Source organism: Varroa jacobsoni, unplaced genomic scaffold, assembly GCF_002532875.2.
Source record: "Varroa jacobsoni isolate VJ856 unplaced genomic scaffold, vjacob_1.0 scaffold_1242, whole genome shotgun sequence".
Taxonomy (NCBI): domain Eukaryota; kingdom Metazoa; phylum Arthropoda; class Arachnida; order Mesostigmata; family Varroidae; genus Varroa; species Varroa jacobsoni.
Window position 1 is genome coordinate 55,170 of NW_019214144.1, and position 17,634 is coordinate 72,803.

General features: G+C 39.9%; 1 protein-coding gene across 1 annotated transcript in view; it reads left to right on the top strand.

Annotated features, from left to right (window-relative positions):
• Window positions 1-13,401: 13,401 nt before the first annotated feature.
• Window positions 13,402-17,634, top strand: part of LOC111267929 (cationic amino acid transporter 4) — a 5,173-nt gene continuing 940 nt past the window's right edge. The window contains exons 1-6 of the mRNA XM_086971505.1: window positions 13,402-14,972; window positions 15,261-15,422; window positions 15,633-15,746; window positions 16,216-16,488; window positions 16,930-17,146; window positions 17,430-17,628. Of these exons, the coding sequence (XP_086827631.1) occupies window positions 14,238-14,972; window positions 15,261-15,422; window positions 15,633-15,746; window positions 16,216-16,488; window positions 16,930-17,146; window positions 17,430-17,628 (1,700 nt within the window). The 5' untranslated portion in view covers window positions 13,402-14,237. The remainder of the gene's footprint in view (window positions 14,973-15,260; window positions 15,423-15,632; window positions 15,747-16,215; window positions 16,489-16,929; window positions 17,147-17,429; window positions 17,629-17,634) is intronic.

The following is a 17,634-nucleotide window of genomic DNA, read 5'->3' on the forward strand; positions in this document are numbered from 1 at the left end:
CATAATCTACTAACTTTACAGCAGTAAGCAAAAGACTACAGGAAACTTAAACACATTTTTTGTTCACTTGGAATTTTTCATGACAGCAATTTGAAATAAACAGGCAGACGAAATCCTAACCGTTTTTCAGCGAGCGAGAGAGAGAGGGAGGGGAGAGGGAGAGAGGGGAGTGGGAGAGAGGGGGGAGAGACCCAGAAACAAGATTCGCCGTAAACCTAAAAAACCCAAGAGAGATTTTTCAACCGTGGAATCTAATGGAATAGAAAGAGGCAAGCACAAACATACGTAAAATTGGTATAGTTAAGGTGAGACGTCCTTTTACGTACGCTAGAGCTATAACTACAATAAGCAATTTGCTTTTTATTTGTAACTTTCTTCTGAGCTACTAAAATCACTTTTTCATGTTTATCGTGTTCTAACCTCAAACGAACAAAGCTCACCAATGTTAAAGGAAAACGATCTTTATCTGAAATTTCAAACACAAATACTTTCCTTAAATTGTGTCTGTAATTCGTAAGGGTAATGAAGTCGGTTAAAAATGTCAACGATATCGTTAATTTTGCCTCGATCATTCTCATCCAGTGGCGTAGTGGGCGCACATATCTCTTTCCTAACGGCGTAGAGCTGCAGCTTAAAGTTCTTTAAAATAGGATTTTCAACTGTAGACGTGCCTTGCATAAACCCACTGTCCGCTATGCCCATGATTTGTTTTGAGCGAACGGAGCGTAAAACAAATGATGTTTTAAGCTTGCAGTAAACAGACAGCAATCTGACCGAAGCTGTTTCTTCAAGGATGGATGTGCTGCAGTGGGATCGGGCAAAGTTACCATTGTGTCATTTCTTACAGGTACATTATCTCTTCCGATTGATTTATTTTTTTACTGGATTTGCTATTTGCAGACAGGTTCTACTTTTACGCTAAAAATTTCCGGAGGTACAACGTATGGTTGAGTGTTGCCTGTACATCTGTAATTGCTTTAAATAGGTTACTAATATTCTTATATTATATACTAAGATAATATATTAGAAATGTGTGAATGATGAGGTTTTTGAAAAAGGTTCAGGTGAAGAGGTTTAAGAGCATGGTCATGTCGTCGACGGTTGTGGGTCTTAAGTTACCTTCATGGCCTTTGCTTCAGATAAGTTCAATGATTTATTGACATTTTTTCTAGGGCTTTCATCTTTTTTCAGCCTGCTCTGCCCTTTTCTTTTATTTCACTCATATTGAGCAGGGTGACGAGAATCTGGTGGATTCTGGGGTCCGTTTCGGATTGGTGTTTATTGCATGGATATACGGTATTGCTGCAGACAAACTGTTTCAAGCTGATTTCCGCAAAGAGGTCCTCCAATAATGTTCACTTATTTCTCGGGTTCTCTACCGTTACTAGATCAAGCTCAATGCTTGCTGGTAATTTTTTCCATTTTACTCACGCTCAGGACTGTCGCAACTACTATTTCGCGTGGCACACCTGGTGCGATTTTTTTTTTCTACTGCTTTAAAATTTCTGTTTATTGTTTAACAGTAAGTAAATTTGCTAGACATTAGCTTCCTGTATACCATAAAAACCTAACACTATGTTATAACTGCCCTACAAGTGGCGTCCCTCAAGGATCTTTCTTGAAATGTATATAGACGAGATTCTTGAGGCCTTGTTTAGTGAAGGGGTTTTCAAAACAATTCGCTTGCCCCTTTCGGGCAATTGTTGATTGTAGAATAATTCCAGTGTTTTTTGCCTGTACCCACTGCGACATTGAGCGCAGCCTTAACGACTAAAGTTCTCTGAATATTTTAGAGCTTCTACTCTGCCCACCTTTGGGCACGATGAGTTCGCTAAATTGAAATATTGTCTAAGTTTTTGGCCCATGATACTATTTTAAATCGAACTTTGAGGGTGGTCATTAAAATATACCAAAGTATTAATAGTGTTATGTATTGTGCAGGCACGGTAGCTTAGTGAAAACGTTATTATATTGTATATTTCAATATAGTGCCGTGTTGTAGAGCCGGAATAACATCACATTTAGAAAGCTCATGTAGAAGATGATGGATGCAGCTGCTCGAAGGTTTTGTAGCTATACGAACCAATATATTATTAGTAAAGGTCCTGCAAAAAAAGGAAGACATAACAGATTTAATTTCAGCCCTCAAAGATCAGACAGCTTGCACAGTATGCAAATGCTCGCCAGAGCGAGATGCTTTACACTATAGGAACTGCTCCTGGGCACTATATACCGACTTAACGGAGCAATCAAGCTTAAATTATGGTAGATAAATTATGTAGTAACAATGCACGTCTATAGGGGAATAGACACGATCCTATTGTTTGTATTTCGTGAACAGTGATTTCTGGTAAAAGAGAACTGGACGCTCGACAGACGCCCTTATTGGCATCTCTCAAATGGCGACCTCTTGATCGGCATGTTTTTTCTTCTCACGCGTAGAATGAACGGGTCATTTTTCTTACGTGGGTTAGCTGCGCATTAACTTGCTCAATCAATAGCTGATGAATAACTAGTATTAAATTGAGTCGCTTTATGGGTCGGTTCGTGATGCGACCCCACCGTGTTCGGGACTGCGTGATTCAGCAAATATGGCAAGAGGATAAATAGCTATTATGAGATACCTTTACTCAATCGTTGCCTTAATAATTATTTGGCATACATTTCTATAGCTTGACAAAGAAATAGACGGTAGAAACAATCTACTTGTTACTTGTATAGCTCGTAATACTTGTCGTTCGGATCACCTTTTGTACTGCCGTAAAATTTTGTTCGGCCTATTACATTGGCAACTTTTGTTGCTATTAACATAATTTTTTTATGAATCTATTGTTGTTGTCGTCGTCTTCGAGCTGAAACGTCAAACATCATGTGATGAGCCAGTGACGATAGATTATCTGCGACTAGAGACAGAGTTGGTATCAATGCAACGCAAACGAACTTATCGATCCTCTGATAACTAACTGTTCGAAGTTTACACGAGGGACTACTAAAGGCAAATAGGTGAAGAGACATAGTATATATGCTTGTCGAGCAAAAACGAGCTTATTTTCAATAGTGCAATAGTGTTAATTAGCTAGCAGACATAGAATAGTTTTGACGTTTCGATTTGTCATCGTTCTATCAGACAAATAGAATGTAATCAATGGCGAAAAACGATGTGTATGCGAGGTATATATGCGTCATTCAATAGCTAGGGTCGAAGAACATGTGCAACTAGAAAATTCAATTAATTTTATCTTTAAAACGTGTTCGTACTCTAGATTTGATCGTTTTCATTTAAAGAATCTATGTTGAGCATAGTTCATTTACTTTACTGCCGTGCAACAACGTGCACATACTCAACAAGTTGTCAGTAAGCTCCTATCAGATCATCGTCCAGACGAATCTCTAGTGTCTAACCGATAAACTACGCCTTTGGCAGACTTCATACTGACATTTCATTAGCAACTTGTTTTCTTACGCTTACGGCTCCCAGAACGGCCAGTACTGACGAGTCGCTGGCAGTAAAAAATTTGGCACTCCAAGTATCAGACCACGCTAAAGGCCCTTAAAATGTCACACAAGGCCTCCTCGAGGTCGATTGCTTGTTTGTGTACGCCATTAGCTAGCTATTACAGAACATATGTGTAAAAAGCGTCAGCTGGAATCCTAGTGAGCGTAACAGAGGTCCAAGGCAAAGATATGAACGGGATTCTAGCTCTCTGAGATTTTTTTCTATAGAATACCCATCTTCATCTACATTAAAGTGCGTTCTGGAAAAATAGCGTCGCACGACCGCGGACCGAGCTTGCACGGACTCAAGCTGAGAATGCCGTGCTCACCAAGTTGATATTTATGAATGAATTGACCAGCAACCGAAAAGGAGTCAAATAATCTAAATGACACCTCATTTAGTGACGACCGCTCATCAGGTCTGATCAAGACGCTTAGCTTATAATCTAATATATTACCGAAATGATGAGAAACAAACGAAGATCGCTTGAAATTTCCTAACTTTACTTTTGTGTTTCCCTAAAATAAGCAAAAGACCGGATCATGCGTGCGTTGTCAAATGATAAATGGCAGTTCCACGCGGTCTATAAGCGTGGCAGTGACAGCGTACTGGTTGACGTATTTACCTGCTAAACTAGAGAACACGTGGTTATGTAAGCTTAAAAGCGGGCGTGGATATACTTCGTTCAATGCTGTGAGCCAGCCGTAAGAAATAATGTCTAACTGCATAAGTATTGGAAGAAAATCACACGGGAAAATATATGCTAAACTAAAATATATGCACTTGTGAGTACTAAGAGGAGGAAAGTATCGTAGGAATCTTCTATTATCTGTTCGGTATGATGCTCTTAATTTATTATGTGATGGAATTGTTTGTTTTACGCTTTAAAAGGTGCAGTACTCTCCTTGGTAGAATAGCTATTGATTTCGACCTCTTTTAAAAATGGTGTTCTTATCTCACTCTTGTGCGTTTTAAAGCGAATGAGGTTTCAAAACAGTGATCTCGTTTTAGTATAGGTTTCCCACTCGAGCATCGATCTTCGATAGAATAGTGTCCCACAACCCTTGTATAATAGCGCTATACTCGTAAGGCAAAACGGCCTCCTTCTATACTACATTCTGCATAGTCCTGTCGCAGTAGCTGAAGTTCCGCTTGCAGCGTTCGCGTACTATTCAATAGCTGTTTGTCTAACCGTCCCCAAACGATTTCCGATCGCTCTAATGTTATGCTAAGCTAAGCCTAGTTCAAGCACTAAAATCGAGCTGCACGTAGATACGAGGAAGGGAATGAGTCTAGCGGGATTTTAAAGTTTTACCTTGATTTGGTATCGGAATTGAGGAGTTCTTCATGCCCCAGCTGCTAGACGCGGTTCCCACTCATATAATACTAACTAAAAGCTATAATTTAAACGTTGCATCTTAGTCGATACGTTTTACCTGATCATAGTTAGTCGGCAACTGTAGACAAATTGACAAACTTTTGTGCACTACCTATTTCGACTGGGTGTTTTTAGAAATTTTAATAATATTTGAAAGACCTGATTAAAAAGACGTTGTGAAGACTATCTGACAAAAGTTTTACTAAAAAAAAAAGGATAAAATTTTGTATTCGATAATACGTAGTTTCTAACTAGCTATATGTAATTTTGGTTGGGCCAAAAAAACATTATCAAGTATAAAGGAAATGCAAGGTATGTGCTTTGCTGCTATACCTTCCCGACATCACGATTATACAAAATCACATATTTGAAGTAGTGAATAATTCAGTAATAACACATGTTAGTAGTTAAAAAAATTGTGTCTACAAGCTTTAGTAAAGAAATATATTCCGCTTGCATAAATCACGAAAGTACTTTAAATTATTTTTGTCCACTACAACTATCCAACTTCTCTCTTGTAAGGTACTTTGTTCCGCGAAAATGGCGCAGGCCATGATTTCATCCGACGTCTTATGTAACATACGTCACCATAGACGATAACTGCACAGTTTATTCTATCATCGTGAAATACTGTTTGTTATGTTCGTCTTCAAGCGTGTACTTAGAAGTTCCTACATGCTTATCGTGTGCGCTCCCAGCCCCGTGAAGGGGGGCAGATTGCCAGAACGAAGATTTTCGGTTAGACTGAGACGAAGCGAGATGTAAGACGAGCATGCGATGGAGACTGACGCCAGAAGAAGCGTGGCTCGATAGTCTCAGGTTCATGGAAGCTAGCAGCTATTAAAATCAACTGGCAATGTAACCTAGTAATAAGCCTTGCTTGGCCATAATCCAGTGTTTGGTGAGCTTAACAAGTCATTCTCTATCTTTCCGCTTTCCTAGACGGGCTCTTTTTATTGCGGCGGGAAGACCTACCAAGTCGGTAAGCAGTAGACCGGCCAGCCATCGTGAACGCATGCTACGGCGAACGGCCCTGCCGAGCGCAAACGTTTGCGCCATAAAGATTAGGTCCAAGGAACTTTAGCCACCTCGATATTGTCGTCGTTCTTGTTGTTGCTGGGGATGGTGGTGGTAGTAATGCTGCTGCTGCTGCTATTGTTGTTACCGCCTGTCCGCCTAGGATAACGATATAATCACCGCACCCCATGGTAGTAATAATGGTCGTAACGTTATTGTTCGCCGTTAACACGTGAACGCTGTTGCTTAACAATCACTCCGATACGTAATGACACGGAGTAGGGTATTTGTATAATATGTGCAGATATCGTCTACCTATAAGCGCACACGTGCACGGACTTTTGCATGCATTGTTACACGAGCAGAACTAGGTAGTCAAATGAAATAACATGCAAATGTAGAAAACAAGGGGAACAGCAGCTAAGATAACTAGAAGTGTTTAGCTGTACTCGTATTACGTCTGTATTATAATAAAACTTCGTGAAGTTTGTTTGTTTCGAAACAAATATGAAGGCAAAAACGTTTTGCGACAGGCGCCGAGTACCGAACGAGGCTGGACCCTAAAAAGTGGAGTAAATTAAATCGCCTATTACGAACGGAAGTATTTATCGCTAGATGTGAATATACTGTGAAATTATTAGCTCAACATTGCGAAAGCCTACGCTATAGTGTATTAGGTTATATGCGGTCGCTAGGACTGTACGGCTACTCGCCAATAAACTCTTGTCTCTCTATTATCTCTAAACAATCTGATAGCTCCGAGACGGCCAAATGCACAGTCCAAACAATGCTTTGCCCGCAGTTAGTATGGCGTGTGTATATATAGTCCTTAACCGAAAGATGATAGCTGGTTTAACACTTCGAGCAAAACTTTATCAGAACATCTTCTGGGCACTGGGTAGATGAGCGTATGTTTTTCTTGCCACCGCTATGCCTCCAAAAATGATGGGGAAACATTTAACGGGCAGATATTGATACTGTTTTTCACCCTTCAAAGTCAACCGGTTCACGAGATCTAGCTATTTATTTCTAGCCTTGACTGCCGCTACGACTCCTTTGTGCACCGACACTAAAATTTCTGCTAAATGCATGATTGTAGCTTTTAAACTTTTTCGTTCTAGCCTACAAACATGACTTGATGTTAATCGTATTTGGAACCATACCCAAATGAATTGGTCTCTACAGACAACAGCCTAGAGTTCCTGGGATGGTTTTTCCCGAAGTCTAGTATATGGTATTTTGATGAATTGACATCAGCATCGAGTTGATCTTCTCGTTTGTGACGGGTCGGTGAACGACCTATTGCCACTGCGGAAGGATGAGTGAAGCTTACAGCCTATATTTTTCACAACCATAGCGCGAGATGTCGTGAAGCCCGTATGAACGGGCGTGATACTGGATCTTCAGTGCTGCTCGCATGCCGCGTGTGTAAGTGACACTTAGAAAATGAAGGAAACTTTATATAACTTTGAGAATTTCTCCACAGGAGTTATTACACTTGCCTATTTCAACTACGAAATGGACTTTGATGTGTACCTATGCGGCTCCTCAGTATTTTAAGTATCTGGCCTGTCTATAGTCCTTCATAATACATGCATAAAGCCTTGTTTGGATGGTCGACTTCAAGACATCATCAATGTCGTCGTATCGAAAAAAACGTCTGTTATTATTCACATGTCAGTCACTGCGTTCACCACTACAGGTCTGGGCGTGCAGCGGGCAAATTTGACGGGCACTTGCAGGCCACGTACCTGCCTATCTTCTTGCCCTTAACACATTAAGAGGTCCTGGTCCCCTCATAGCTAACCAATTAAAAGAGATTTGCTGCCAGCTGAAAAGACAAACAAGCAGGATAATTTTTACAACAATATTGCTCATTGGATGTTTGTAGTGCAAACGTCGTCGTCATCAACTTGATATTTTAGTAGATTGGACTGGCCGAAACTCTTTGTTTAACACAGGTAAATTAAAACGTTTCGCTTACTTAAAATATAGAATATATGTGTACACTTTGTTATTCAAGTATATCTGTTTATAGGATATTATAAATTACTTCAGATTTTGAACTATGTGTATAATGTGTTGTTATCAGTGTTTTGAGCAACGACTTCTCTTTCTCGCTTAATTCGAAATCGAATTATTATGATAAATTAGAAATTAGAAATCATAATAAACAGTCTAGTTGTTTTCTTTGTTCACACAAATTCTGTAGAGGGTTCTTTTGACAGATTAGAGGAGAGTCCTTGTTTGAAAGCAACAAGGACTCTCTTCTGGTCTCGTTCAACCTAAGACCTAGTAGTCCAAGGTCCACGTGTATTATGCCACAGCTTTCCTTAAGACGCCTGAACAGCTAGATAATTACATGCGAAATGGTGATTCCAACTCAATATCGCAACACTGTTTACTTACAAAATAAGGTGCCCATACAAACAGACAGTAGCTTTCTAATGAGCGCAATATATCTGAAGATTATTATCTATGTATACGTATTTTCAGTTTAATAACATTCCCCGGGGGCGAGTATAAATATATAAGGTCTGCCAGAGTTGCAACTAACGAGACGATGACTAATAGAAGACCACGAACTGACCGAGATCAGTCACACGGTCCGAGATTATATAAATAAAATGCTGCGTTCTATTTCAATGGCAGAACGAACGGCAATAACCTATATAGTTTGTTTGTGACATCTTTCCGTCTCAATTCTATTATTATCTTGTAGACGCGAATCAACTACTCCTACGGCACGTGGGCAAGCGACTGAAAGGAAACTAGCTCTAGCTTTTCTTTCGGCCCATCCCATAACAAGAATAGAATGATTCTTAGTTATACAGTCGTGTGCACCGTCACGATGTCGTAATGCATGCTAATAATACCTTACGATAGACATCGTAACATAAACAACGTAGAGCTACTAAACGTTTTCTTTTTCAACCCGATCAGTCCAGGGTTTGTCAAAACTGCTCTCCCCACCCACCCACCCACCCACCTTCGTACCTTTGTATTTAGTGCATCCAATGTCGACATCCCTCTTGTTATCACTTTGTTGAATGGCAAAGTTTTGTTGGCTTGATACTTCAAGGCTCAGTAAATTGTAAGTAATAAATTGTAAGTAATTCATGAAAAAGAACAAGGACTATATATGATTAAGCTAGGTTACAGGGATTTCTACAATATGCAAACCGCTTTGGATCGTTCTAGAACGTGCTGTTACAGCAATCGCAAGACTTGCCAAAAAACCAGCTTAAATCTAGTAATTGCTCTAACTCAAAGGAAAATAATTACGCTTATATTAACTATTAAAAAAATAAGCCGATTTCATTTTTTTCTACAAGTAAACTTAAGGCTTGTTGCAAAAAAATTGTCTCATATATATATATACATCGTAGACTACACTCTACTTTGAGCGCATGCCGAACAAATGACCAAATTTTTCAGTTGTTGTTGTTGTTGTTGTTATATATATATATATATATAGAGAGAGAGAGAGAGAGAGAGGAGATTTGATAAGCGCAGATATGTATTATTCAAATAATAGGACACTTTGTCAGTATATTCGCGATACCTCTTCACTTATCAGAGTGAATGGTCCTTTGAAATTTTCTAAAGAAGAATTATGGGTTAATATTGACCACTGCTAGGTTTAGGCCGGCCTCATCTGCATCAGGAAAAGCTTTCCGAATTATATATAACTATTATGTTATAACCGTAGTGGTTTGACAATAGCATTATATCCGAATAAGTTTGTTGCACATGAAATGAAAAGTGAAGCATGGTTACGGCCAGCGAGAGGTTTGTAAAAGTAAACGCAGTACGGCTTGTACAAGCCAACAATACAGAAAGTCAGTTCAGACACGTGCGGGATTCTTATTTTTATCGATAGTGCATGTACCAATACATTATATGAATAAGCTGGCATTTGACATGTGTCCTTCTGTGAAACAAAAATGGGCCTATTTATCGACATTTAAATACTCGGACATCCTCCAAAGAGTATTATATAACGCTGACGGGAATGGAGATTTCTGAAAACGAGCTCGGATTGATGCTCATATCTCATGTGAGGTCTAGACGCCTGACTCTGATGAGTCGATTTCCGATGGGAGGCGCCTGTTTATCTTATCTGAGGTTGAACGCAAGGGAAGGGCTAAGCGAAGCCAGGCGTATACCCGCAAAATCCATATCTTAGAGCAACAGAGCCCTAGGCAGTGTAATAGAATACTTCAATGCTTCAGCCGGGCAAATATAAAAAAAAAAAAAACGAGATTTTCGTACGTGTTCTAGAACAGTATTGGATATTGGAATACCATAAAAGTGTCGCTTTGTCGTCTTAGACTAGTCACTCCATCCCTACATGACAAGAAAGACATTTAATCTACCTAACAACACATACCAAGAGCTACGTGGTATGGCAAGTCTCATTACGAACAGGGTTAATCGATATCACGCTGGAGCTCAATAATATTACGGAATCTAAAGAAGGAATCGAATTTAAGAATCAGCTAACATAATATGCGAAAAAAAACTGCACGCGTATTCTCTGTGCAGCACGTACGATATTTAGCGGCTAGACTGTGTCAGGCTTATGTAATTGAGTATCACAGCAAATCGGTACGTGCACTGCTTTATATAAGAAACGTGCAATTAAACTGTATGTTCACTGGAAAAAATCCACCACTTTTCTATAAACGAATTAAGTGTTCTGCTTGTTAATCCTAAATTAACTTTTAAACTTCCGGAACTATGTAGTCCCAAATTCTGAACCTGCAAGACACAGGCAATAAAAGAATGTATCGTTTTGTTCATGTTGAACAAAATTCGCGGTAATTTTTATTACGTACGAGAAATAGAGGAGTCGCTTGTTCCGCTAGTTAGTCCGGCACCCTGACTTAGATTCTAATTGTTCTCGTGTAGAACAGTAACCTTAAGACCCTCAGATACTGTGTCCTATGGTGCTAAAACAAAATCTAGACCTGCCATGATGAATGATGAAGACAATGCGATTTTCGCCTTGTTCTTCTCTCACAGAACAGTCACTCACAGAAAAGTGTACGTTAGATATGGTGGTCAGTGGGATTGGTTTGCCTCAAAAACGTTGAGTTACACTGCTAACTGATTGCGTCCAGTTAGATCGATGGTAAGTAATTATTTATTGCCATAAAAGTATAGGACAGTTACGATCTTACCAATCATTTAACACCGTGAATAAATTCGTTGCCTTACAACTGCCAACGTCCTTTGCATATGTTATCAGAAATTATCGTTTGTTCAATGCTATTGTTGTATTATTATCTTGTACGATATGCCGAATCCATAGTTTTATTTATGAGCCTTACTAGGGAACTTCGGGAGCAGTATCCAGAGGTAGGCGTACGTAGATCGGGTTAAAAGTTTTCCTTAGAAGTTAACAGGAATTGCATTAAAAGTTTAATTCGATTAATTACTTAAGACTGAGATGCGTTTGTGCACGTATTCCTGCTAAAAGCAAATCTCGTTGCCCCAATAAGCTTTCCAATTTTAGTCGTTGTCGTCGTGTCTTCGAAAGAACTTCAGCGAAATAGCCTTCTCGAACGGTGGCCGCGTCTACCGACATTTGAAATTTTCAATTTGAAAACACTCGATTATTGTGTTATGACAAATACAAATATATATATATCGATAAGTCGAACGCTAGTGTCTAAAAGCGGTCATGAGCTTTGCTGGTAAAGCATCTTTGTAACTTTGGGAACCGGTAAGGGAGAATTATCTTAAGGCAGGTTTGACCTGCGGACTTAGCCCCACAACGTTGTTGACGTCACACACACAGTTGAACAGAATCGACGGAGATGAACCATTGCCAGCGTGGCATCACGTGTTTCTCATGAGTATCGCGCAAACTGAACGTAACTGACGGGATCGGCTCAATGTGAGGAATGAAGGAAAGGACAAAATGACAGCTGTTGAACGCTGAAAGTTCATTATATGGCAACGAAATGGAATACGAAGACAACATATCGCGAACCTAACATAGGTGAAGACATCCTCATTTATCGAATGTACTCAGCGAAAGCATAGGAAATGAAGTATCGTCAGATAGATGAAGGAAATACGCACTTTTAATTCGCGCGGTATATTCCTTGGCTAAGGGAATGCAAATGACGTTTTAGATGTCTCACCTTCTTTTCGTAAGAAGTATTGCATGATCATGCTTTAAACTATGAAACCTCTAGTTATTATTGCCTAGGAAGGTGACAAACGAACTTCGACGATGCCCGGTCGCAAAATACCGATTGCCATCAAATAATGGTACCCGACAATCTAACAAATCTATTTTAGCCTCTAGGCCAAACTAAAAGTCCACAAACCTAGCTAAGATAGTCATTGTACTTATTCCGTCGAAGTCGATAAACCGCATAAAAGTCGTTAGAAAGCAGAATACCTTAAAGAAATTATCCAAAGTTCTTTGTGTGCGTGAATCAAGTTATCTAGTAGTTTTAGAATACTGCTACATGAGACGCGTAGCCAATGATTTGTAAAAGGCACCTATCTGTGATAAGCGTATTCAACACGTTTACCTTTGCCAGGGTCCCAATCAATGAAAAAGTTCTAGTATTCAGATTAGAGCTAAACTTGTGTTTACTATGAAACGGGTGGGAACTCAGGTAAATATTGATTATGGTCTCATTGATGAGTTCCAACTTGCAGTTTGCTATCGATATAAATCATTGCTAATAAATAGTAAGAAGCCAACAGGAGTGCCTATAAGGGCAAAACGATCCGTAACCGCTGGAGCCCTGAGCTCTCAATGAACTCTCACAGATACGGCCAGTGTCGCTAATTTACTTAAACGTGTAGAGGAGGGGATCAATCTGCCTATTGTCCACCCATAAAAATTGTCTACCGATAGCGTTCACGGTCGACAGACTTTTACAGCTTATGTTATGGAAAAGTCGATAAAAATAACCCGATTTAATTTTTCGAGTTCGAGATACTATTTCAGTTGCCGGTGATCTTCTTTGAGTTAGATTTAGATGCGTATCGTATACGCGGAAAGTTTCCACGCCCACACAAACGCGAACGTCGGTTGAAAGGTTGATTTAGCTAAGATTTTAGTCTCAAAAAGAATGTAACAGAAAGTTACCTAAAGGTTTTGGGCTAACGAAATGGCCTTCTTTCTAATATCTTATGGAAATCGTCGATTTTTTAACAACTATTTATGAGACTTGTGTACTCTTTTCTTATGATAAACGACCAGCTCCATTTTATACTGCCGTTCCTGTTACTGATGATAATGTACTTACACGGGCGAGTTTATGGACTTATCTCGCTATACGCCGAAAGAGCTAGCTGACTAGTTGTGAAAGAACGTAACAGGCTGCGGCCATTGAGGCACCGAAGCAGTTAGCATTGGAATGAGCGTTGTTTATAGGCGACTTTTCATATGTATATATATATATATATCTGTCTATTCCATAGCATATTTCCCTCACGCACACGCACACATATATACACAAGCGCACAGTCGGAGACGCTGTTAAACGTTCAGTGGTCACACCGTTTACCGTCGTTGTAGAGTCAGTATCGGTGGCAACTGCTAACAACAATAAATGTTCGGTAATCTTTAACTGCCCGCGCTTGTATGCGTTTGCTAGTTGGTCTGTATAGGAAGAAAAGGCGTGAGATCTCTCTGAGACTGCGAGACTGGATCCGAATATTCCCACTGGACTGAAGCTGAGTTGATCACTGTAACATCCGACGGTAAAATGACAATGATCTCTGAATGATCACAATCATCGTGATAATAGTAATACTATCCCAGAGGTTTATGTCTGTCCGTTCATTTTACGAGTCAAACGGACATTCGAAAACCAAAGAGTCTGTATCTAAATGCAAGTTGCGGTGCGACAGTAAAGCTTCACCATTTCCCAGAATCGATTCTATTCACAAAACAACACCCGTTATCTCGGCCTCTATCGACCTACCCTTACGTAAACAGATTGGAACCTGTCGGGGTTCACTAGGTTGCAAATTACACGGCCTTTCCGTAACTATTGAGACAATCGTAATAGGACAGCAACAGCCAACATCTACGAAGTGGCACCTAGCGAATAATGGTTTTTCTCACTCTGCTCGGTATTGATAGAGTTGTGGCCAAAATGATCCTGGGCGCAGATTACCGGCATCTGGATCTCCTGTAATATGGACGCGATCGATATCAATCGTCACGAAGTCAACGAAAGGACATTCTACTTTCTCGTTATCGTCCTATGTGCTAGCAGGAACAAGGTCGTCAGGAGACTTTAGTACCTGGTGTTTATCGTCGTTGTCAGTTGTATAGGTCGGTTCTAGAACAAAATTTTTGTCAAGATGTGGATCATCAACATGTTATCCCGGAAGAAGGAGGTGTCCACTATGGACATCATGTCCACGAATCTCAAACGGTGTTTAACGTCATACGACGTTACACTGCTGGGCATTGGTCATATGTTGGGTTCGGGAATCTACGTACTTTCGCCATCGATTGCACGTGGCACTACGGGGCCTGCATTAATCCTTTCGTATTTGATTGCTGGAGTTGCGTCACTCCTTGCGGCTTTGGCGTACGCTGATTTCGGAGTACGCTATCCACGCTCGGGCTCAGCCTACTCGTACGTTTATTATTCGATAGGCGAGTTCTGGGCCTTCTTTGTTGGCTGGAACGTTCTTCTCGAAAATATGCTCGCAACAGCGGCGTGCGTTCGGGCGTGTAGTGCATACATCGATTCGTTAACTGGGTATGTCGTGTTCAACGGAACTCGAGCTATTATGGGAGAGTTTTCTACCACTGATCCCTATCTTTCGGAAGTTCCGGATTTCTTGGCTTTTGCAATCTTAATGGGATTTGTGATCTTTATGACATTCGGTGTAAAGACGACTTCGGGACTAAATAATACGCTCGTGGGTATTAATGTAGTAGTCCTTGCTACCGTTGTCGGAGTGGGTTTTTATTATGCGGATTTCGATAATTGGAAGTACCATGAAAACAATGCGAATTTCGTTAAGGAAGATCATCCAGAATTCATCAACGGATTCATGCCGTACGGAATTAGCGGTGTTTTACAAGTAAGGAGATTTTTGGTCTACCTCGGAGAGAAACCTCAGTTACAGTAAGAAACATCAGATCGCAGTTTTAAGCTTTGTTTGGCTGAGATCAACGCGTTGAAATAGACACATTTGAAAATCATTCAAACATTTTAGCTTAACTGTTTTTGCAAACTCAATATAATTGATGATCTATACAGACCTCAATTAGCATTGAACCCCTCAACATTGATAAATGTGTTAATAAGAAAAGCTCTTTGAGGGTATCGCTTTTTCTGGCGATCGAATACAATAAATGTTTTTTGGTAGGCGTCTGCACAGTGTTTTTATGCATACGTGGGTTTCGACGCGATCGCCGCATCGGGCGAGGAGGCCCTCAATCCACAGAAGTCACTTCCTGTAGCCACCATAGTTTCTATGGCAATCGTTACCACACTTTATGTCCTCGTTGCCGCCGTACTCACGCTAATGGTAGGCGAGTAGCTTTGCACACAGTTCATCACGATAAAAGTATCAGTTTTTTTTTTATTATAACTTGTTATTCAAACGTGTAATAATAATTTGTAGATCTGCAAGCACAAGGCCATGTTAATTCACATAGGTTAGAACTGAAAACCTTTGGATTCCATGTGCTTGACTCTAGTGCCTACTCCGTAATGTATGTTTAAATTACATTTTTAGATGTATTTCGCCGATATCAGTTCTACGTCTGGTTTACTTGAAGCATTAAAATTTCATCAGGCTTATTGGGCTCAGTATATCGTCTCCGCCGGAGCTCTTGCCGGAATGTCAACGGTAAGTTTTGAGGTATTGGATACCTTTATGTGATTCTTGGTAAATATTTCTCTGTCGTGGTTCATACCAGTTTGACTTTTATCGCGGTATAATATTAAATTTCAAAAACCGACCTTTAATTCAGGCCTATAAACAGGAAATGTAGGCATTCGATCACTTCAGTAGACAACCAAATTTCCCTCCCAACCATTATCAAATATAACACCTGTGAGCGACCCTATGTATTATCTGCCACCCGAATCCCCTCAATATCAAGCTTAATAAATAGCTTGTTTGTGACATTTTTATCATAATATCTCATCACTCATGTGGAATAATAGATATATATCATTGCGAAGTTATAATTATCTTTATTATGGAATCCGACCATTTGTGCCATAGAGTATAGGTACTATAACAATAATTAAAAAAAATATTCCATATTTATATTTTACATATCGAAGAATAACACGAGCAAACGGTCCTGCAGGTAATTATGGCCACGGTTTTTGCTATGACCCGCGTTGGGTATGCGATGGCCGAAGATGGCCTACTCTTCACGTCGTTCTCGATTGTCCTGAATAAGTCTCAGGTGCCAGTTGTGTCTATGTATGTCCTATCGTTGTTGTCCGCAATTTGTGCCTGCATGCTAAACACGGAAGCATTGGTCGACATGCTTTCAATTGGTACACTGCTAGCTTATATGATCGTAGCGTGTGCCCTACTTATTTCCAAATATACACCTTTAGATGTGGTTATTGAGGTAAGCATTTATGTTATACTTGACACGTTTATTATTTGCTGAACTCAAATAACTGAAAAAATACACATTTCTGTATATTTACATCAGTGCCAAAAAAATATCAACGTTTACAAACTGGTTATTTTACTACTGTGACGGCAGCTAAAAGATCATAACTACTACTAGATTGATCAGCTCATGTCACATCTATCAATAGCATTTCGTCTTTTAGGTGTTATTCTTCTTTAGATCCATAGTTTCCACTTACGCGGGCCCATATGTATGAATAGTATGTCGCAGTGGTCGTGGAACTTGTGGTCGGTGCATGTAAATCTTGTAATTTAAGACCGATGTGATTATTTTTAAAATGATCTATATTTAGTATGGATCTATGTAAAGTAAAAGCTAATTACTTTACCTAAATCAAAATATTTAGCTTGCTTTATTATACTGTGGCTCCAGTTAGAAAACTCTTCAGCTCGGGATGGGCCGGAATTGATCGATTCGTCCAGGCCTTCGACTGTCCACACTTTCCCTGAAGATCTTCAGATCTCGGATGGTTTACACTGCATCACAGTAATGAATGCTTCACGAACAGATTTACATGGCCTCAAACCCTCTTTTCGTTTTTTACGGCAGTTTTTGCCTTCCAGTTATGGGCAGCGCCAACTTGTCGTCGGTACGTAAGGCGGTAGTATGCCTAAGGCGTGGGTCGTACAGTCTCTGGGAATATACATATATTCATGCATCAACGCACTGTACACGTTTCTCTTTTTACTGGGTCCCTCATTCAATGATATCAGTTTGCCTTTGCATAGCCAATTAAAGCTATAAAACAAACAGCGAAAAGAATTCATATAAGAGTCGTTTGTGTGTTTACCAAAAACGATCGAAATCCGATCAAAAATCAAGTTCACCCATTTTCAGTATCGTTTCTATATTTGTGCGCTATCTTTCTGTAGTTTGCTTGGCTATCACCTTTATAGCCACGATTTTAGCCGCCTTTATCGTCAAATATAATCGTTACATCGCTAACGGGCCTACCTGGATGGTCTACCTCGGCTGGACCATTGCCAGTATCAGCGTGATTACCATAATAATATGCGGTCTATTGATTTTTGCCCACGAACTTCCCGGAAACTCGAATTTCTCGAACGACCAGTACAG